Source organism: Giraffa tippelskirchi, chromosome 6, assembly GCF_054371585.1.
Source record: "Giraffa tippelskirchi isolate mGirTip1 chromosome 6, T2T-mGirTip1v1.2.pri, whole genome shotgun sequence".
NCBI classification, from domain to species: domain Eukaryota; kingdom Metazoa; phylum Chordata; class Mammalia; order Artiodactyla; family Giraffidae; genus Giraffa; species Giraffa tippelskirchi.
In genome coordinates, this window is record NC_137280.1 from 103,166,331 (window position 1) to 103,188,935 (window position 22,605).

At 40.1% G+C, this 22,605-nt stretch overlaps 1 protein-coding gene across 2 annotated transcripts; it reads right to left on the bottom strand.

The window, feature by feature from the left end:
• Positions 1-5,994: 5,994 nt before the first annotated feature.
• On the bottom strand, positions 5,995-21,090 carry SPMIP10 (sperm microtubule inner protein 10). Of its 2 annotated transcripts, XM_081499019.1 has the most exons (4): positions 20,992-21,090; positions 20,328-20,436; positions 16,949-17,109; positions 5,995-6,049 (listed from the first exon to the last, which is right to left on the bottom strand). In XM_081499019.1, exons 1-4 carry the CDS (start codon positions 21,075-21,077, stop codon positions 6,046-6,048), a joined length of 360 nt encoding a protein of 119 aa, XP_081355145.1. In that variant the 5' UTR covers positions 21,078-21,090; the 3' UTR covers positions 5,995-6,045. The 2 variants fall into 2 exon arrangements, with proteins under 2 accessions (XP_081355145.1, XP_081355144.1); XM_081499018.1 differs by lacking the exon at positions 5,995-6,049 and having other exon boundaries at positions 16,869-17,109.
• Positions 21,091-22,605: the final 1,515 nt, after the last annotated feature.

Genomic DNA, 22,605 nt, shown 5'->3' on the forward strand with positions numbered 1-22,605 from the left:
CAGGAAGTTATAAATATATATGTGTACATTCTGTCTCATATTTTTTAAAACCTATGGTAGCTCACTACACAAATCATTCTTCATTTTGCCTTTTTTAAAATTATATCAGTTCAGTTCAGTTCAGTTCAGTCACTCAGTCCCGTCCAACTCTTTGCGACCCCATGGACTGCAGCACACCAGGCTTCCCTCTCCATCACCAACTTCTGGAGATTACTCAAACTCATGTCCATCAAGTCGGTGAGGCCATCCAACCATCTCATCCTCTGTGGTTCCCTTTTCCTCCAACCTTCAATCTTTCCCAGCATCAGGGTCTTTTCCAATGAGTCAGTTCTTCACATAAGGTGGCCAAAGTAATGGAGTATCAACTTTAGCATCACTCCTTCCAATGAATATTCAGGATTGATTTCCTTTAGGATGGACTGGTTGGATCTCCTTGCAGTCCAAGGGACTCTCAAGAGTCTTCTCCAACACCACAGTTCAAAAGCATCAATTCTTCAGCGCTCAGCTTTCTTTATAGTCCAACTCTCACATCCATACATGACTACTGGAAAAACCAGAGCTTTGACTAGATGAACCTTTGTTGGTAAAGTAATGTCTCTGCTTTTTAATATGCTGTCTAGGTTGGTCATAGCTTTTCTTCCAAGGAGCAAGCGTCTTTTAATTTCATGGCTACAGTTACTATCTGTAGTGATTTTGGAGCCCCCCAAAATAAACTCTGTCACTGTTTCCATTGTTTCCTCATCTATTTGCCATGAAGTTATGGGACTAGAAGCCATGATCTTAGTTTTCTGAGTGTTGAGATATTTAATTATATATTTACTTATTTAATTATATATTTATCCTTTAATAATATGCTTTGCAAACCTGCCTTATTATTTTTAATGTATGTTTACAATAGATACACCACAATTTATTTAACCATTACTCTCTACCTAAACATGCTGTCCCTTCTCTCAGTTTCCTTCCGTGGAAGTTCAAGTAGAAGGAGATTTGCTTCTTCTCCCTACCTGGAACATATTACCATTAGCTAGCTAACGCATTTTTTTATCCTTAAAATTTTGTTTTAGGCTTTCAGAAAGCCTTCCCCATCCCTCCTCCACCACCCCGTCTGGGTTAGGTGCACTGTAGCTATCACAGTATTCAGCTATCTGCATTGGAAGAATGCTCAAACAACCACACAATTGCACTCATCTCACATGCTAGCAAAGTAATGCTCAGAATTCTTCAAGACAGACTTCAACAGTATGTGAACCGTGAACTTCCACATGTTCAAGCTGGATTTAGAAAAGGCAGAGGAACCAGAGATCAAATTGCCAACATCCAATGGATCATCAAAAAAGCAAGAGAGTTCCAGAAAAACATCTATTTCTGCTTTATTGACTATGGCAAAGCCTTTGACTGTGTGGATCACAAAAACTATGGAAAATCTGACCTGCTTCCTGAGAAATCTGTATACAGGTCAAGAAGCAACAGTTAGAACTGGACATGGAACAACAGACTGGTTCCAAATTGGAAAAGGAGTACATCAAGGCTGTATATTGTCACCCTGCTTATTTAACTTATATGCAGAGTACATCATGAGAAATGCTGGGCTGGAAGAAGCACAAGCTGGAATCAAGATTGCCAGGAGAAATATCAATAACCTCAGATATTCAAATGACACCACACCTATGGCAGAAAGTGAAGAAGTACTAAAGAACCTCTTGATGAAAGTGAAACAAGAGAGTGAAAAAGTTGGCCTAAAACTCAGCATTCAAAAACTATGATCATGGCCTCCAGTCCCATCACTTCATGGCAAGTAGATGGGGAAACAGTGAGAGACTTTAATTTTTTGGGCTCCAAAATCACCACAGATGGTGATTGCAGCTATGAAATAAAAGACACTTACTCTTTGGAAGAAAAGCTATAACCAACCTAGACAGAATATTAAGAAGCAGAGACATTACTTTGCCAACAAAGGTCCATCTATTCAAAGCTTCGGTTTTTCCAGTAGTCATGTATGGATGTGAGAGTTGGACTATAAAGAAAGCTGAGTGCTGAAGAATTGATGCTTTTGAACTGTGGTGTTGGAGAAGACTCTTGAGAGTCCCTTGGACTGCAAGGAGATGAAACCAGTCCATCCTAAAGGAAATCAGTCCTGAATATTCATTGGAAAGAGTGATTCTGAAACTGAAACTCCAATACTTTGGTCACCTGATGTGAAGAACTGACTCATTGGAAAAGACCCTGAAGCTGGGATAGATTGAGGGCAGGAAGAGAAGGGGACCAGAGAGGGTGAGATGGTTGGATGGCATCACTTACTTGATGGACATGAGTTTGAGTAAGCTCTAGTAGTTGGTGATGAACAGGGCAGCCTAGCAAGCTGCAGTTCATGGGGTTTCAAAGAGTTGGACACGACTGAGCGACTGAACTGAATTGAACATTGTTCTGAATCTTTTAAAATTAGATACCATGCTATAAATCCTAATCTTGTGTGTGTATCTTCTCTGAAATATGTTACTATATCTCTACCATACCTAGTTAGAAGCCGAATCACTTTGTTGGAGTGTATACATTTAAAATATTGACAGATGTTGCTAAATTGTTCCCTATAGATGTTGATATATGAGAAAGCTTATTTCCTTATACTCTAACCAATATTCTGAGTTATTAAGCTTTTTGATATTTATCAATTTGATAGGGAAGAAGCTATCTAATTATAGCTTTAAATGAGTGACATTGAATGTCTTATGATTAAGAGGCATTCATAGTGGGTTTTCTTTTTCTATGAATTGCCTGTTCACATCCATTGTCCATTTTTCCTTTTGGGTTGTTATTGTTATTTCTTACTTACTTATAACAGTTTTTTATATATTAAGAAAGCTAGGATTATAATATGAGCTACAGATACTGTTTCATGGTTTGTCATTTGTATTTAGTCTTTGCTTTTGGTAGTTTTTGCTGTGCTAACTTTTAAAACATAATTTAATTTTTAGTTGTCTACATTGTCTTGGATTTGTGTTGTAAGAGTACTAGAAGAAAAAGGCTTTGAGATAAAATTCACGGTCTGCTAGAAAGGAACATTCTAATTAAAACTTTGAATGAGACCAGAATTACCTTAAATTATCACCGATAACCTAATAAAAATCTTGATCATCCTGCCATCCAAACTCTGAAATTTGTTCCTCTCATAGTTTATCCCATCTTGATGAGGCCAACTTTCTTCTACTTACCCAAGGATAACCCTGGACTTATCCTTGGTTTTCTCTCTCTCTCTTTTTTAATTTAAAAATTTTATTTTTTAAAATTTTTGGCTGTACTGGGTCTTTCTTGTAGCACACAAGCTTCATTTCAGTGTTTGGGCTTCCTCTGGTTGCCACATGTGGGCGTGTTTGGGCTTCTTCTGGTTGCCACATGTGGGCCTCTTTTGTTGCAGTGGACAGGCTTATCTAGTTGGGGTTCTCAGCCTTAGTTTTCCTGTGGCACGTGGGATCTTAGTTTCCTGACCAGGGACTGAACCCACATCCCCTGCATTGGAAGGCAGATTCTTAACCAGTGGGCCACTCGGAAAGTCTCATTGTTGGTTCTCTTTTTCTCTCACATGCCACATTCAAACCATCAGCAGTTCTTATCAGCTCTATTTTAAAAATATTTCTAGGATCTGACCTCCTTTCAAACCCTTCACCACCACCCTAGTCCAAGTCACCATCTTAGCTTATTACATAGATGCTCCTAAGTGGTTTCTCTGCTTCTACCACCTGGCCTATCAGTTCACTCTCAAGGAGCCAGAGATCTTTTTAAGATATAATGCAGATCATGGAGCTTCTCTGCTCAGTGCCCTGCCAAGTCTCTGCATTTGACTTTGGGTAAACATCAACGTCTTTATAATAGCTGATGGTCCACTGAGACCCTCCACTCTCATCTATTGCCTGGCTCACTTTGCTTTCTTTGCTACTTATTACTGGGACACCAGAAGTTCCTGCCTCAGGGCCTCCACATATCTCGTGCCCTTCTTTAGAAGGCTTTTTTCCTCAGTAGCCACAAGTTCGTCCTCAATAAGTATTTTGTTCAAACATCACTTTCTCAGAAGGACCCCCTGTGACCACTATTATTTAAAATTTCTCCCCCTAACCCAGCCACTTCTGGTACTCACCCTTCCCCTCCCCACTTTGCTTTTCTTTATAGCTCACATCTCATATGACCTTCTAAGTATGTTGCTTGTTTATTTGTTTAATATCTCATCTCCTACCCAAGCTCCCCCTATTTGAGCTTTGTGAGGGCATACATCTAGTCCTGTTGGTGTGTTCAGCTTTTTTATCCCAAGTCCTAGAACAATGCCTGACACATAACCATGAGAGAATGGATCTTGGATTGTACCTGAAGGACTTCACCTTCAAACTCAGATCCACAAAAATGTACTGAAAACCAGCTATGTAAATAGCTCTGTACTTGGAGTAGTGAAGGAAAACAAAACCAGAGCCAGCTTATATGGAAAAAGTTTCAAAGGAGAATTGAGGCATAATATGAAAAACAGCACATACATAAGAAAGTTTCAGCTTTTCCAGGTAGTTATATTAGAGTTGGATGTGTGAAATAGGTGATTAAGACTGGAAAATGCAAATTTGAGCTTAATTTTAAGAGATGCCAGGAGGAGGTTACACATAATTATATATGCAACAGGAAATAGCTGAGAAGGATGAGCAGAAATTAACATGATGGGAACCAGGTTTCAAACGCTTAGTCTACTAGCATGTCTAAGATGCATGGGTCTGGAAAGGCAGTTTAGAATGTAATATTATAGTGTCAGTGAGAGGCTCTGAAGTAAGTGAGAGTAGCCCTAGAAAGACATGAAAACCCCTGTGTATGTTGAATAAACATAAATTGGCACTGGGAATAGAGCTGCCATATGACCCAGCAATCCCACTGCTGGGCATACACACCGAAAAAACCAGAATTGAAAGAGACGCGTGTACCCCAATGTTCATCACAGCACTGTTTACAATAGCCAGGACATGGAAGCAACCTAGATGTCCATTAGCAAACGAATGGATAAGGAAGCTGTGGTACATATACACAATGGAATATTACTCAGCCATTAAAAAAATACATTTGAATCAGTTCTACTGAGATGGATGAAACTGGAGCCCATTATACAGAGTGAAGTAAGCCAGAAAGAAAAACACCAATACAGTATACTAATGCATATATATGGAATTTGAAAGATGGTAACGATAACCCTATATGCGAGACAGAATAAGAGACACAGATGCATAGAACAATTTTATGGACTCTGAGGGAGAAGGTAAGGGTGGGACGTTCTGGGAGAATAGCATTGAAACATGTATATTATCATATGTGAAACAGAACACCATTCCATGTTCGATGCATGAGACAAGGGCTCAGGGCCGGGGCAATGGGATGGCCCAGAGGGATGGGATGGGGAGGGAGGTGGGTGGGGGGTCCAGGAAAGGGAACACATGTAGACCCATGGCTGATTCATGTCAATGTATGGCAAAAACTATTACAATATTGTAAAGTAATTAGCCCCCAACTAAAATAAATAAATTTATTAAAAAAAAAAACATAAATTGGCAAGTGATTGGCTATAGAAGGTAAGAGGCAGTCTGGGGTGGGGGCAGACAGAGCTAAGATTTTAAGTTTGGGTAATCCTTAAAGCATGTCCTAGACACATGTGGATCCTTCACTATGTCCTCTCATGGTTTGATGTATTTGTATGCAAGGAGACATCAGATTTGTCCACAGAGCCTCAGCAGAGAAAGTCAGTGCATTCTCTTTATATTACTATTAGGAGCGCAAGGAATACACAGCCCAACACTGGGAGCCAGGTCTGTGGGAAGTTGGACTGAACTGATGCTTGGTAAGAGGCTGAGGAAGTTATCTCCTTTTTCCGTCCCTCGAGATACTTTACCAGATATCATTGTTGGAGCTGCATCTTAACCTTAGAATTTGACAAACATTTGCATGGTGGCCATTCAGGAAGATATAATCCAACAGCCTAGATTGGACCCAGCAGCTCCTCCAACCTCTGAGAATTGCTCATCATGCTCACCTGCAGGAAAATCAACCCAATGAAAACATGCATATTCTACAATGGATAAGACACAAGGCAGCCCAATCCCTCCTTTATCTACGGCGGGCCCAGGTTCCTTACACAAACACCAAGAGATTAGTCAAATGCCCTGTCCAACAGAAACAAAATGAAATGATGTGATTAAGAGATGCAGAGTGTCAGAAGACTTCATGTTTACCAGGGAAACAGATTTATCTAATAGCTTGCAGAATTTTTTCTGTAATAATTTTGTGCCTTCTAAATGACTTTCTTAGGTGGGTTACTTTAAAAAAATAAATAACCAAAACCAGTAAACAAAGTTTTATTGGAATACCGCCATGCCTATTTGTTTATAAAGGAAACCAAAACTTCAATCAGCCTATAGTTTACTGTGGGATTCATGGTCAGTACAGGCTGTGTGTCACTGACGTGGTCATGGCCTGGTGCCCCGGAGTGTTTCTTGGCATTGCCAGTCATTTCCCACTGGACTCACTTGGCCCCATTTCCTACTCCCGAAACAAATCATCCCCAATTACTGCCTCAACTGGATGGAGTATCTGAGTTGATCAAGACAATTGGAGTATATCTAGAGCCAAAAGCAAAGAACCTAATGACTCATCTCCAATTTTTTAAGTCCAATAATAAAAGATACTCTGTGATTAAAGAATTTACTATAGGTTAAGTTTAGTGCAATATTAACTAATGCACTAAAGTTCTGTGCTCCCACTTCTCTCTGCCTATAAAGAGCTGTTGCTGTACATTCCTCGAAGAGATTTTATTTTAATATGATACAGAGAAGTAATAACCATAAGAGTTGGAAAGGAACTTAGAGGTCATATTGTCTCCTTGTTCACACTACATTTTATTTGTATTTTACAGTTGATGAAACTGAGGCTCAGAGAGGTAAAGTTATATTTTCCAGACTCTATAACAGGCTTGTAGAAGAGCCAGAGCTAGAAACCAGTTCTGACCCAGTGGTTTTAAGCTCTACCATATTTACTACAGGGTAATTAAATGATCCTATTTGACAACATAACCATCAAGTACAATAGTTTATAAATTTCAGAAGAAATGTGCCAGCGAATCTGTATCAGAAGGAGCTTTCAGAAGCATCCAGTCCCACTTCCCAGTATGTCAGGAATCCCATTAAAGTTCACAGAGAGAGGATATTAGAGTAATGCAGCTGCCGCGACTGTGACTCCAGTCATTTAACAATACACGAATTCCTGACTGGCAGCAGCTTCCACATGGTGACTCAGGAACTCAGCCTCCTTTTATCTGTGGCCTCCTCTTCCCAGGGTTTTCACCCTTTACATGCAGGAGGAGCATAGGGAAAAAACAAATGGAGAAAGGTTCTTAATCTTGGTCTTGAGAGAATACATCTCAATAGTTCTCAGTGAGAACTATTCACATGTCCCTATCGAGTTGCAAGAGAGGCTGGCAAGTGTAGTCCATGGCTGGACAGCTGCCTCTGTACACTGTGGAAGGAGGCTTCATCTCTGACTTAGGCATCGCCAATCAGCCAAATGCAACCTCCTGGGGAAAAGTGCAGGTGTAATTAGCAGCCAACACTGGTACTCCAGTTTGTAAAGGGGATTTCATGCATGCTCAGTTGCTTAGTTATGTAACTCTTTGTGATCCCATGGACTGTAGCCCACTCAGCTCCTCTGTCCATGGAATTTCACAGGCAAGAATATTGGAGTGGGTTGCCATTTCCTCCAGGGGATTTTCCCCTCCCAGGGATCAAACCCACGTCTCTTGTGTCTCCTGAATTGGCAGGCGGATTCTGTAGCCCTGAGCCACCTGGAAGGCACCAATAGCATCTGCTACAATCCACCCTTTGTACCTCTCAGAGCCAATTGTTTCTCATGTTATTCTCATTCCATCTGGTTTCAGGTCCTCCAGCATTCTTGTTGGTGCCATTTCTGGTACTTAGAAGAGGAGAATTATTGGAACAAATTACAACTTTGATGTTGCAGGCTGTCCTCAGGTTAAAAGTGGGAGTTGTTCTGATCTACTTGTTTGCACAGCTTTGTTATGCTTTGGGGGACCGCTCGAGCCCAGTTTCAGATGCACTGTTTCCATCTTATGATGGATGCTGCTAATGTGCCCAATCTTACGATTTGGTAGGTCTGACCAAACCTAGCTTGTGGTGGGCAGCTCTTGTTTCATAGTCGTTTGATGTCTCATAATCAGATAGTCACTTCCAGGTCGCAATAATGTGTCAGATGCTATTTTGTGAATGGTGTATAGTTCTCTGCTACAGGTAACACAGCCTTGCCCAAGAACCCTAGAGATCTGCAATGCAATTCTCACATTTGGGGTTCTCAAGTATTTCACATAGGCTCTTTATCTACCACAGATACATCAAATACTCTAGAATTTTGGGGGTCATGTGGCCCAAAAAGCAGTGTTTCTTATACCATAACCTAGATCCAGTACGGAGCCCTTTTGTATTCTAAGTCCCACTTAAACTGGTAGATTCCCTCATGTTGCAAGCTCAGTTGCTCAGTCATGTCTAACTCGTTGGAACCCCATGGACTGTAGCCCACCCTGCTTCTCTGCCCAAAGGATTTTCCGGGCAAGGATAGTAGAATGGGTTGCCATTTCCTTCTCTAGGGGATCTTTCCGACCCAGGCATCAAATCCGTCTCCTGCATTGGCAAGTGGATTTTTTACCACTGAGCCATCTGGGAAGCTCAGTAAACTTCCTCATCACCCACTAAATAGCTATTTGTTTTCATTTACAACTTTGAATTTTGAAATAACTACAGACTCCCAAGAAGTGGCAAAGACAGTACCAGCATTCCTGTGTACCAAGCTTCCCCCTGTTTTCTTCATACATGTTAAATACCCAGAGCCATTGCAGAATTCAATGCAGCTTTTTCTTCCTATATCTTGTCCTAGTTCTCTGCAGGTGAAAATCTTAGCAATGGCACCACTACAGCAAGTCAAGTAGTAACAATAGTTCACTCGCTATCGACGACGGGGTTCTCATTGCCATCTAGGGGACGAGTATTCCAATGCCAAACCTACATCCAGTTGGCTTCCTAGGACCATTCCTCTCACTAGCTGTCTTAAATTACTTTCTCTGTGAACGGGACCTGAGGTGGGGCTTCTTACTTAAAAGATCTTAAGGAGAAACGTTTTAGGGAGTGAAAAAAAGTAGGAGACATCAGGGGATGAAGTGCAGTAAAGATGGCTTTCGGAGAAGTCTAGTCTCAGCTTGATCCCATGGGAAGCCCTGAATCATGAATCGCTCCACCCAGAGGTGTCATGTCATGTGTTAGTCGCTCAGCTGTGTCCAACTGTTTGTGACCTTGTGGACAGTAGCCCACCAGGCTCCTCTGTCCATGGGATTCTCCAGGCAAGAATACTGGAGTGAGTTTCCATTCCCTTCATCCAGGGGATCTTCCCAACCCAAGGATCGAACTGGGGTTTCCTGCATTGCAGGCGAATTCTTTACCATCTGAACCATCAGAGGTGAAGGCTGCTAATCCTTTCATCACTCAACTTTTGTCCACGGCCTTCCCCTGGGTGGGGGGTGTAAGTTACTGCCATTAGCTACTGGACCAGTTCCAGGTGAGGAGGCTCCTGCAAGCTGAGGGCAATTCACGTGAAAGGAGCCAGGAGCAGCCAACATCCACAGCACCTGGGGGATGGGTGCACACCCTGTGAGGGGGCATATGGGCAGGGCCTCCAACAACATCTTCTGTCCCTCCCTGAGGAGATGATACAGGTTCAAAGCTGAATGATGAGAGGGAGGCAGCCACGGGAAAATCTTGGGAAGATCATTCCAGGTAGTCCTGAGATGAGAACTAACTTGGCATGTTTGAAGTGCAGAAAGGCCATTGCCGGTGGAATGGGGTGACGGAGGCGAGGATGGAGAGACTGAGCTTGTGAATCTGACAGAGCAGCATGACACAGGCAGCAGCTGGGGTTTATTCTGACTACCGCTGCCTCAAGACACTTTACATCTTTAAAGCATCTTAATAATGTTATCTGTTTTTTGTACTGAGAAAATCTGAGAGGTGTGATTAGAAACATTATTCCTTACTACTCAGCCAGAAAAAATAATTTAATAATGTTATTTGCAGCAACATGGATGGACCTAGAGATTATCATACTAAGCAAAGTCAGAAAAAGAAAGTGAAATACCATAGGCTATCACTTATATGTGAAATCTAAAAACGACACAAATGAACTTATTTACGAAATAGAAACAGAGTCACAGACATAGAGAGCAGATTTGTGGTTGCCAGAGGTGGAGGGGACCTGGGGGAGGGATGGATTAGGAGTTTGGGGTTAGCAGTGCAAACTATTGTGTAGAGAATGGATAAACAAGGTGCTACTGTATAGCACAGGGGCCTATATTCAATGTTCTGTGATAAACCGAAATGGAAAAGAATATGAAAAAGAATGTACATATATGGGGATATATAGATATATATATATAGCTGAATCACTTTGCTATACAGCAGAAATTAACACATTGTAAATCAGCTAATAGTTCAATGAAATTTTTTTTAAAAAAGAAATGTCATTTCTGCTTTTATTAAAAATACACCCCCCCACATCAGCTCATAGCTTATTTCAAATGTATCATATCTTAGATATGAATGTATGCACTCTTAAATATCATTGCTTTCATGAATTTTTATAAGTTAACACAGCAAGTCCAATCTTAACCTTGCATGCCTTATTTAGTCCTTCTGATCAGGCTATACTTAAATGAACTACCTTTGAAAGGGAAAACAGATTAGTCACACTAAATGGTTTTCTTAAAATACTTCACCATAAAAAAAAATAAAAAACACTGCACCTCCTGGTACTCCTACATTACACACTGATTTCTTCCTCTCTGCATTATCATCTGTCTTTCTAGTAGAAAGTGTTTTATAACTTTTCTTGGAGGTTAAAATGGCTCTACTAGGGACTTCCCTGGTGGTCCAGTGGTTAGGATTCAGTCCTTTCACTCCCAAGGGCTGGGATTTGATCCCTGGTTGAGGAATTATTCCACAGGCTGTGCATGAAAAAAAAAAAGGTTCTAATAGTGCCTTACTGACCTGATTTATAAAGGTAACTTACCAAATGCAGCTAAACTCATTTCCAGGATAGGTTGACCACGTGCTCAAGCCTTGCTTGTGCACTTCATTCATTCCAATATAAACCATCTCGATGCAGGTCCCTAATCTCTATCTGCATAGCTTTGATTCTAATCAGGGCTTCTTATCTGGATTTATGTTCAAACCAGTTTATTTATCTCTTAATCTTCAATCCATCCTTTGAACTATTGCCAGATTAGTTTTTCTCAAACTCTGTCGTGATCATTAATAGTTATCTATTTCAACCACTTGTTTGGAATTTAAAGTCCTCAATAAGCCGGATCCTTTTTCCTAAGATTACCTTCTTTAATTTCCCAGCAGGAAACTTTTCTCTGCCCAGGATATCCTCACATATTCTATAAACATAGTGATTTTTCCTCATTACCTCTGTTTATGCTTTTCCCATGTGTGGAAAGTCCTTTCTAGCTCTCAAGGGCTCACATCTGACCCACTGCTCAAACCCAGCATCCTGCTAGAACCTGCTCTGATTTCTCTGACACTCTAAAGCTTAACTTTCCTCTGGAAGGTAGCACCAACTGAGGCCTGATCATCTAGTCATCACTTAGGATAAAATGCACCTGTGATTGCTTGAGAAACCCATGATCTTTGTCTCCTAATACCAGGAAGAAAATGAACCTTGCTGTACTTGCAAAGATCTTCACAACCCAGATAATCACGATGGTGTGATCACTCACCTAGAGCCAGACATCCTAGAATGTGAAGTCAAGTGGGCCTTAGAAAGCATCACGACGAACAAAGCTAGTGGAGGTGATGGAATTTCAGTGGAGCTCTTTCAAATCCTGAAAGATGATGCTGTGAAAGTGCTGCACTCAATATGCCAACAAATTTGGAAAACTCAGCAGTGGCCACAGGACTGGAAAAGGTCAGTTTTCATTCCAATCCCAAAGAAAGGCAATGCCAAAGAATGCTCAAACTACCGCACAATTGCACTCATCTCACACACTGGTAAAGTAATGCTCAAAATTCTCCAAGCCAGGCTTCAGCAATACGTGAACCGTGAACTTCCAGATGTTCAAGCTGGTTTTAGAAAAGGCAGAGGAACCAGAGATCAAATTGCCAATGTCCACTGGATCATCGAAAAAGCAAGAGAGTTCCAGAAAAACATCTATTTCTGCTTTATTGACTATGCCAAAGCCTTTGACTGTGTGGATCACAATAAACTGTGGGAAATTCTCAAAGAGATGGGAATACCAGACCATCTGACCTGTCTCTTGAGAAACCTGTATGCAGGTCAGGAAGCAACAGTTAGAATTGAACATGGAACAACAGACTGGTTCCAAATAGGAAAAGGAGTACGTCAAGGCTGTATATTGTCACCCTGCTTATTTAACTTATATGCAGAGTACATTATGAGAAATGCTGGGCTGGAAGAAACACAAGCTGGAATCAAGATTGCTGGGAGAAGTATCAATAACCTCAGATATGCAGATGACACCACCCTTATGGCACAAAGTGAAGAAGAACTAAAGAGCCTCTTGATGAAAGTGAAAGAGGAGAGTGAAAAAGTTGGCTTAAAGCTCAACATTCAGAAAACTAAGATCATGGCATCTAGTCCCATCACTTCATAGGAAATAGATGGGGAAACAGTGGAAACAGTGTCAGACTTTACATTTTTGGGCTCCAAAATCACTGCTGATGATGATTGCAGCCATGAAATTAAAAGACACTTACTCCTTGGAAGGAAGGTTATGGCCAACCTAGGTAGCATATTTAAAAGCAGAGACATTACTTTGACAACAAAAGTCCATCTAGTCAAGGCTATGGATTTTCCAGTGGTCATGTATGGATGTGAGAGTTGGACGGTGAAGAAAGCTGAGCGCCGCGAAGAATTGAGGCTTTTGAACTGTGGTGTTGGAGAAGACTCTTGAGAGTCCCTTGGACTGCAAGGAGATCCAATCAATCCATCCTAAAGGAGATCAGTCCTGGGTGTTCATTGGAAGGACTGATGTTGAAGCTGAAACTCTAGTACTTTGGCCACCTCATGCGAAGAGTTGACTCATTGGAAAAGACCCTGATGCTGGGTAGGATTGGGGGCAGGAGGATAAGGGGACGACAGAGGATGAGATGTTTGGATGGCATCACTGACTCTATGGACATGGGTTTGGGTAGACTCCGGGAATTGGTGATGGACAGAGAGGCCTGGCATGCTGCAATTCATGGGGTCACAAAGAGTCGAACACGACTGAGAGACTGAACTGAACTGTACTTGCAAAATATTCTCCTAAATCCCCAGAAAAGACCAAAGAATGCACAAGTTAATTTTCCTGATCAAAGAAAGAACAAAGTTGTCACAGCTCATTGCTAGGGGTAATTAAAAATATCTTGTGTGACTTTACTGAAAGAGGACTTTTGGAAATTAGTGCTCATTGTCCCTTGGACTTCACCCCATGCGCCTTTTTGCTTTGCTGATTTTGCTCTGTATCTGTAACCCAGCAGAACCCTATGGGCCTTCCTGGAACAGACTCCCCGCAGCATGTCCTCTGCCTGCCTCTTGTCTGTAGAAAAAATTTAGCCTCTGAGGCCTTCCTTGAATTCCAAAGCACCTTACAGATGGTTTTTAATTTGTTCCTAGAAAAAGACATGTTTTTCTGTCTTAAATGTGTTATCCCTTAGTTTCTTTTTTCTTTACAGTTTTCAAATTTCTAGATATCAGGTGTAATTCCACTGCAAAGCACTGAGGGGTAGACCCAAAGGGTTTAAGCTCCCCTTCGTGAATAAAATGCTCTATCTGAAAATTTGTTAGTTACAGAAGCATTGAAGAATTTCTACCTCTGATTTCTATAATATCACAATATCTCTAACAGGTAATGACAAAGATTTCCCTTATTAAAAATGTGCAAACCAACAAAACATTAGAAAAAAAAAAAAAGCTTTTTTTTTTTTTTCTTTTGAGCAACACAGCAGAGACCTCTTCTGGTCAACAAGCAGAAGGCTTAGGCAGAGAACCAACTTGCAAAAGGTTAAGGTGGAGAGAATTGGTATTGGAGAAACAAGAATATGAAATAGGTTTCATAGAAGAGTTGGCAGTTGTGTTGAATATGAAACTCTGACAGCAGAATAGAAAGGAGGGCCTTCCACATGTGGGGAGTAGTGTCTGTAAAGGTAAAATACAGCAGTGTTTGCTGCAGATAATACAAAGATATGAGGATGTAAATAAGAATCATAACTCCACCTTTCAGAACTAATATTGTAAACATTTTGATGTTCTGGCTTCCAGGACTGTTATCTGGTCATAGGCATTCTTCTTATCCACACAAGTTGATACATCCTGACTTTTTAATCCAGCCTGCTATCCCACATATTTTGCCACATTCTCCTTTTTTTTCATTTTAACAGTTTTTTTGTTTTTGTGCAGCATGTGCAACCAGGGATCAAACTTGTACCCCCTACAGTGGAGGTGCAGATTCCTAACCACTGGACCACCAGGGCAGTCCCCTTTTAAGTTTTTAATGAAAGTTGCTAATAAGATGATTCTTGTGTTTTCTCAATTGTTTCTCCCTATGTCTGCTCATTGCCTTTCCTACTTGGCGAGATTTTGGATCGTTTTCAGTCTTTGGTTTTTGTCTAGTGACAAGCACCGTGCTGGGCTGAACTGTAGACAGTTGTGCCATTAGCTTCCTCTTGCTGCACTGTGTAAGTGACGTTCTTCTTCCCATAAGCTCAGGATGTGTTGCCAGTTTGTTGCTTTTTGCAGGGCCCTCGCAAAATCTGAACTTTTTCATCCTTTCAGATAAGCACGGATCGAATACTGCTCTTCTGTCTCAGCTCTTTGGAAAGAGGGGAAGACATAACCTTCCTGTGAATGTGGGGAAGTGCACTGATGTGCCTTTTCTGGTTCTTGCTTTGATGAGAAGCCACAAAAAATTTAACTTCATTTTGGCTGCTGGTGGTTCAGCAGTGGCCACTGTTTTGGCCACATTCTTAAAAGAAGAAAGATGCTTTCTGACAGCCAGGCTTCTAGTGCTAAATCACGTGAAAAGCCAGAGAAGTTGTAGTGAAGACTTTGGAACTGGTCCCTGTATTGCCAGGGCCCCAGTTGTGCACTGAGGTGCACAGAGCTTGGGGAGTGTAGTGCTGGCTCCCTTCCAGCCACTGCTCACCTTCTCTGCCAGACACCCCTGTGTGGGACACACCCATTCACCTGCTCTTGGTGGCCCCTTAGCCTGCCAGTAGCTAATTAGTAATGGTCAAATACGATCACCTATGTTCTCAATATGTGTAAAATATATCTCTTGGCATTTTTGACCCTGGAAATCTCAAAGATTTCCCAGTCACTGGGGTTAACCCATCTGAGCCAAGATGCAGCATGATAATCTGCTCTCTTGGGAAGAAATTCAGAGTTTTAAATTAAACTGCAGTGGAATGGGGAATCTTTTAAAACATATTTATCTATTTATTTGGCTGAGCCACGTTTTTTATTGAGGCATGTGGGCTCTTAGTTGCAGCATGTGGGATCTAGTTCCCTGACCAGGGATTGAACCAGCCCTCTTCATTAGGAGCTCAGAGTCTTAGCCACTGGACCACCAGGGAAGTTCCTGGAATTTTTAAAGAAGGAAGCCATAGGTACAAATTAGAGCTTACATTTAAGAGAGTGAAATTAGATGAGGAATAATCTGAAAGAGAATCACTTACTAGGATGTAACTTAGAGGTCACACAAAATTAGAGAAAATTAAGTAGAACAGAATAATTGGTACTGTAGGGTGATGAGACTGTCACTGAGCCAGGTACCCTAAAGTGCCTAAAGGAATTTAGATAGAAGGCTTATTACAAGAATAGAGCTATCAGCAGAGATGTCTGCAAAAACATGAGCAAGGTATGGTGGGGGAAACGCTCAAGATCTCCATCCACTCTATGTCCCATTGTTTCTGCATGGCCCAACAAACATTCACGGAACGTTTGCTTTTCCATTTCCATGTCAATTACCTTCCTCCTCTTTGAAACCCAAATCACTATTCTCAAATTCTCTTCTGTCTTTAGCTGAAGATGATATATAAAGTGACGGTTTCAGTCATTTTGGTGAGTTACTCAGTTTTCCTGGGTCTCTCCCATGTATACATGTTATTTAACATTTGTTTGATTCTCTCCTGTTAATCTGTCTCATGTCAATTCAATTCTTAAACCCACCAGAAGAACCTAGAAGAATAGAGGAAAATTTTTTCCTCCCCAACAAATATTGATGGACGTTTGTTTCTACCTTTTGGCTATAATGAATAATGCTGCTGTGAACATTGGTGTACAAATATTTGTTCAAGTCACTGCTTTTAATTCTTTGGGGCATATGCCTAGAATTGAAGTTGCTGGATCATAAGGTAATTCTGTGTGTAATTGTTTGAGAAACCACTATAATGTCTTCCACAGTAGTGCATCATTTTTACATATCAGTTCAGTTCAGTCGCTCAGTGGTGTCCGACTCTTTGCGACCCCATGAATTGCAGCACGCCAGGCCTCTCTGTCCATCACCAACTCCTGGAGTCTACCCAAACCCATGTCCATCGAGTCAGTGATGCCATCCAACCATCTCATCCTCTGTCATCCCCTCCTCCTGCCCCCAATCCTACCCAGCATTAGGGTCTTTTCCAATGAGTCAATTTTCTTTCTAAGCTATAATAATGTAAAAAAATATGCAGTTGCCTTATAGCCTTTGAATAAATTATACCTGTAGGTGAAACATTTACGGAAGAGAGAGAGGGAGATGCTGAACTACTTGATTATTTTATTTTTTGATCAGACCAGTCGCCTCCTGAAGCCATGGGAAATCACAGTGCTTTGGTACCTGGAGAGAGGTGAATGCAGAGGCATATCTGCAATTTTTATTTCTGGTGGGCCTTTCTTCAAGACAACTTGACGATCTTCCCCATGGCAAAGCCTTTCACTGTGATCCAAAAACAGAGAGTCTTCCAAAGGGCCAGCATGGATCCCACATGCTTCTGCGTGCTAAGAGGAAGAAAAAATCTGCTGTGTATCACACCAAAAATCACTTTATTATATTAAGATGGAAGTTGCCCAGTAGTTTTTCTGTTACTGTCAAGAAGGAATCTCTAGTGGGCAGAGCAATAACCCATTTTTAAAAAGCAGTGCTAATTGGTGTCTTCCAACCAACAGGAAGAGCCAGTGGTGTGGGCTGCAGACTCTAAACTTGGAGTTAGATCACTGACCTTTAGCTTCACCGCTTATGTGTCCTGTACAAGTCATTTATGCACTGTGAGACTGTTTTCTCAAATATAAAATGGGAATTATTAAACAATTCTTTGGATGTTGAATAAAACATTATATGTGAATGAAAAATCTTTTGCTGACTTTCAAAGCTCTTTTTAGGGCTTCCCTGGTGGCTCAATGGTAAAGAATCTGCCTGCCAGTGCAGGAGACTTGGGCTCAATCCCTATGTCAGGAAGATCCCTGGAGAAGGAAATGGCAACTCACTCAGGTATTTTTGCCTGGGAAATCCCATGCACAGAGGAGCCTGGCAGGCTACTGTCCATGGGATCACAAAGAGTCAGACACCACTGAGCAACTAAACCACAACACAAAGTAAAATAAGCTGTCGAGTATGCGGAGGCTGCTGCAACTGCTGTTGGAGAGATAACAGTTACTTACTATCTGTAATAAGAGGTTATTATCTGAATTGTACATCTATTTCTGATTCTCTGATATTGCTGAATAGCAGTCTGGCCTGGTCTTGGGGTGCAGCCCCCTCTCTCCTATGCCATGCTCTTGTTTTTATGTTGTTAAATAGCTATTTTATCTCCTATAGGAAAAATGGTACAATGGAAGAAAAGCAAAGCTAGCATTTACTCAGTGCACATTCACTTCATTATAATTCTCGTTTAGTTTTCACTTTTACTCTGTAAGATAGATGCTCCATACACCAGTTGTTAATTACATTTTAAAACTGTTAGGAACACTGTCAACTAAATTGCAGAAGTGAAATAACAATGAAAAATTTATGCTGAATTATAGCTCTAAAGAGTAAGGTCAAGAATAATAGAAATGTTTTGATGCATTCAAAACAGTTCTTCATTATTGATTTCAACTCAAAGTTTACATTCTGTGGTTCTAGTAAATGAAAGAGAGAAAGTCAGTGCTAATATTGTCACCATGCTAAAGCTATTTAGGACACTGAAAATAACTTGATAAGTCACTAAGTTACATGAAATACAGCCCAGTATTAAGATAGTGTAGAGTCTTAATAACCATATAAATTTGATCATTAAGCCTGTTATTCAAGTCTTGATTTCCATAGTTTTATATTTGTTTTCAAAATATTGGATAAAAATACATGTAAAACAGTCATCTCAATGCAAACTGCAGCCTCATTTATTGCATTGTATATGAGCATTTTATAATAAAATAATTGAGCCATATTTTTATATATTCTATATATAATATTCATATTTTATAATATCATCTGTTTTGGTAAAGTATATTCTTATTCAACATTAATTGTTTATTGATTAGAAATGTAGAAATTATTTACATAAACACATTTCTTCCGGAATCGTAACTTGAAACTTCTTGTTGTCTGATTATTACAAAATATTATATTCTCTTTTAAAGAAACTACTTACCTTTTTACAAGTGAATGGTCAATCTGAATTTGGAAAATGTTTTGAAACTGCTGACTACTGAATAGGAGCGCTGAGTGAACAAGGAGTCTTATCTATAAATCTAGCCAAACTGTTCCCATAGCTTTCAACCTGAGTATTCAATACAGCTGTAAAAATACACTCTGTAAAGAACAGACTTGTGGTTGCCAAGGGGGAGGAGAGGTAGGGGAGAGTTGGATTGGGAGTTTGGGATTAGCAGATGCAAACTATTGTATATAGAATGGATAAACAACAAGGTCCTACTGTATGGCACAGAGAAATATATTCAATATGCTGTAATAAACCATTAATGGAAAAGAATATAAAAAAGAATGTGTGTATATTTATATATATATATGTATAACTGAATCACTTTGCTGTACAGCAGAAATTAACACATTGAAAATAAAATATACTTCAATAAAAAAATACACACTGTACTACAGCCTTAATATTAATGGTGCCTACGACTGATGAACTTAACAACTGTGAGTTGGCATTATGTGGAGAAAATGTAGACATTATTTCTGATATCTTTTGGTTTATCTATTTTAAGTTTATAATTGGGTTAATTGAGTAAGATATTGCTATTTAACTTTTGTTTGCAAGTTTATGTGGAAGGTGCACCAAATAACTTTTGTTACAATGGGGGTTGTCAGGGCCTGGGAAGAGGAAGAAATGAGACAAAGGGTACAAACTTTCAGTTTTAGGAAGAGTAAGTTCTAAGGGTCTAATGTTCAACACAGTGACTATAGTTAATAAAATGGTACTGTATACTTGAGAGCTGCTGAGAGTAGATTTGAAACATTCTCATTACAAGGAAAAAAGTTAACTATGAGAGATGATGAATGTGTTAATTATCTTGATCTTTGTAATCAGTGATGTACAAAGCATCATGCTGTACACTTAAAAAAATTTATTTTTGGCAGCACTGGGTCTTCCTTGCTTATGTGGACTTTTTCCAGTTGCAGTGTGTGGACTTATTGTGGTGGCTTCTCTTGTTGCAGAGTACAGGCTCTAGGCGTGTGGGCTGAGCTGCTCCGTGGCATGTGGAATCATCTTGGACCAGTGATCCAACCTGTGTCCCCTTCACAGGCAGGCAGATTCTTAGCCACTAGAGGGAAGCTCCTATTTTTAAAGATTTTTCAATAAATTAGCCCTTTGCTGTATATGCTATAAATATTTCCCCGAGTTGCCCTCACATTTTTTTGTTGTTGTTGAGGTATAGTTGATGTACAATATTATGTAAGTTTCTGCTGTACAACATAGTGATTCACAATTTTCCGTAGTTTTTTTCGGCCACACTACAAAGCATGAGGAACTTGCCCAACCAGGGATCAAACTTGTGCCTCTTGCAGTGGAAGCACAATTCTCAACCACTAGACTACCCGGGAAGTCCCACGTTGTATACTTTAAATATACACAATCATATTTGTCTATTGTTCCTCAATAAAGCTGAAAAAATGAAAAATAAATTTCAAGACAGACTTTGTAGTTGTATGTTTATTCACAGATATATTACATACTATAGTTTTTTTAAGAAAATTATGAATATATATAGGAAAATACCTTCAGATTCACATTCCTGAATTTCATGTTCTGTTTCCAAGGCATTACATAACGTCTTGGGATCATCCCTTGCTTTAAGGAAAACCGTGGCAAATGAATCTCACAACACCTGAAGATTAAGAAAGCAAGAAGAAAGGGTATCTTGTGAACTAAATACAATTGCTTTAGCATCATTTGAAGGAATGGAAGCAGTTGTGTCTGTGAAGTTTGGATCCCCACAGCTCCAGGACGGAGCTGTCACTGCTTTGAGACTCACCTATTAATAGTAGATAACTGACCCATTAAATCCCCGAGTGTCACCAAGAGTCCACTCTGGATATCATTTCTCTAACTGCATGCTGTCCTTTACAATTTGTTCATGTTCATTTTGGCCTTATTTTAAGGGGAAAAACAGCACACCATGCTTTAGCTCAGGCCTACGCACTGGCTAAAGGAATCTCTGGCCAGTCACAAAAATCAGTAACTAATTTAGCTTCTGAATTTAATACATCCTCTACACTTCAGGACAGTCTTGCTTTCTCTAGCACACACAGTTTTGTTCTGGAACATAAAGTTTTCTCTATAGATGCCAAGGGGAAGCACAGAATTGGCGTCCCCATGAATGTAACTCCCAGACTGAAAACAAACCAAACCACTGGAAAACCCCAAACCCTTAAGTCCTCACTTATCAGCAGGCTTATCTGAATTCTCATCAGAACAGTTGTTGGTGAGTTTAGGTAAGATCGGACAAGTGTCTTTGCTTGAAGCCATCACTGCCAGTAGTGACAGGAATTCTCATCTAGAACTTCACTAGTCTACTAATTGTGATGGCAGTGCTGCCTCAGATGTAACAATGTTTTGTTAACTTCATAGCAACCGATAGCAATTGCTTCAGCAGTTAATTAAGAATGTGGGGCTTAGAGTCATTTCCAGTGTTTTTTAAATACTCCTTGAGTACATCATCATGCTTATCATGCTACTACTACTACTGCTAAGTCGCTTCAGTCGTGTCTGACTCTGTGCGACCCCATAGACGGCAGCCCACCAGGCTCCGCCGTCCCTGGGATTCTCCAGGCAAGAACACTGGAGTGGGTTGCCATTTCCTTCTCCAATGCATGAAAGTCAAAAGTGAAAGTGAAGTCGCTCAGTCGTGTCTGACTCTTCGAGACCCCATGGACTGCAGCCTACCAGGCTCCTCCGTTTGTGGGATTGTCCAGGCAAGAGTACTGGAGTGGGGTGCCATTGCCTTCTCCGTTCTTATCATGAGCACTTAAAAAATAAGGATGTTTGCAGACATACTACAACTTTGACAAAGATACTGGGAAATATAGTGGACTAAGCAATTATTACCCACAAATAATCACTTCATATTTTCCTCTTTATATATTGCACATAGCTGATATGTCCCATTTCTGTTTTGCCATAATTTAGACAACTGTGAGTGTAAATCAAACTTGCCTTAACCCAAACCAATCCAACCCATTTTATTTCCTAGGTTTTGAGTTGAATTACAGAGTATTTTAGGTAAAAAAACTCATTCTAATAAAGGTTATGAATGAGGATGAGCACCTAAATTACTAAGCCAGAGACACGGAGGGCTATTACTGTTAATCCTACTAGCCAGCAAGTAGAAGCATGTTAGGCTGAGCAGGAAGAATGACTGTAATGTATGCTGGTATGGTGACAGTATTAAGAGAATACATTTCTGGCAAGAGTTTGGAGAGACATTCCTAGATCTGGATGATTAGAAAGGTTTAGAGAAGAGTAATGTTAATAAACAAAACTTTAAACCTTAAAAACTGAAGCACTGGTTTCTATATACATTAGGATGTAATACAATCCAGAAATCTGTGTAGTTTGCAAATGTTAAGAAAATAATGAAAACAAGCTAGGAAGGCGGGTGGGGGAGAAAGGAGCAATCCACTAAAGATGAAGTAGCCTGATTAATATCCTTCAAAAACTGTAACTTTCACTAGAAAAGTTAGTTAATATTTACGAGGATACATGACATTTAGATTTCTGAGTGTTATCTTACCTAATATATCAGACCTTTAAAATCACCTCACATAAAGTAATCCCAGTAACTGTGGTGATCATTTTACAATATATAAAAATACTGAACTACTATGCTGTACAACTGAAACTAATGTAATACTGTAAGTCAATTATACTTCAATTAGAAAAAAATTCTTCAAATAAATAAATAAAAGGTAAAAAAAACTTTAGGGACAATATTTAAATACTTACCTATTTAAAATGCTTCTTTCCTTGGTTATGGCAATTTTATGAAAGAAAATTT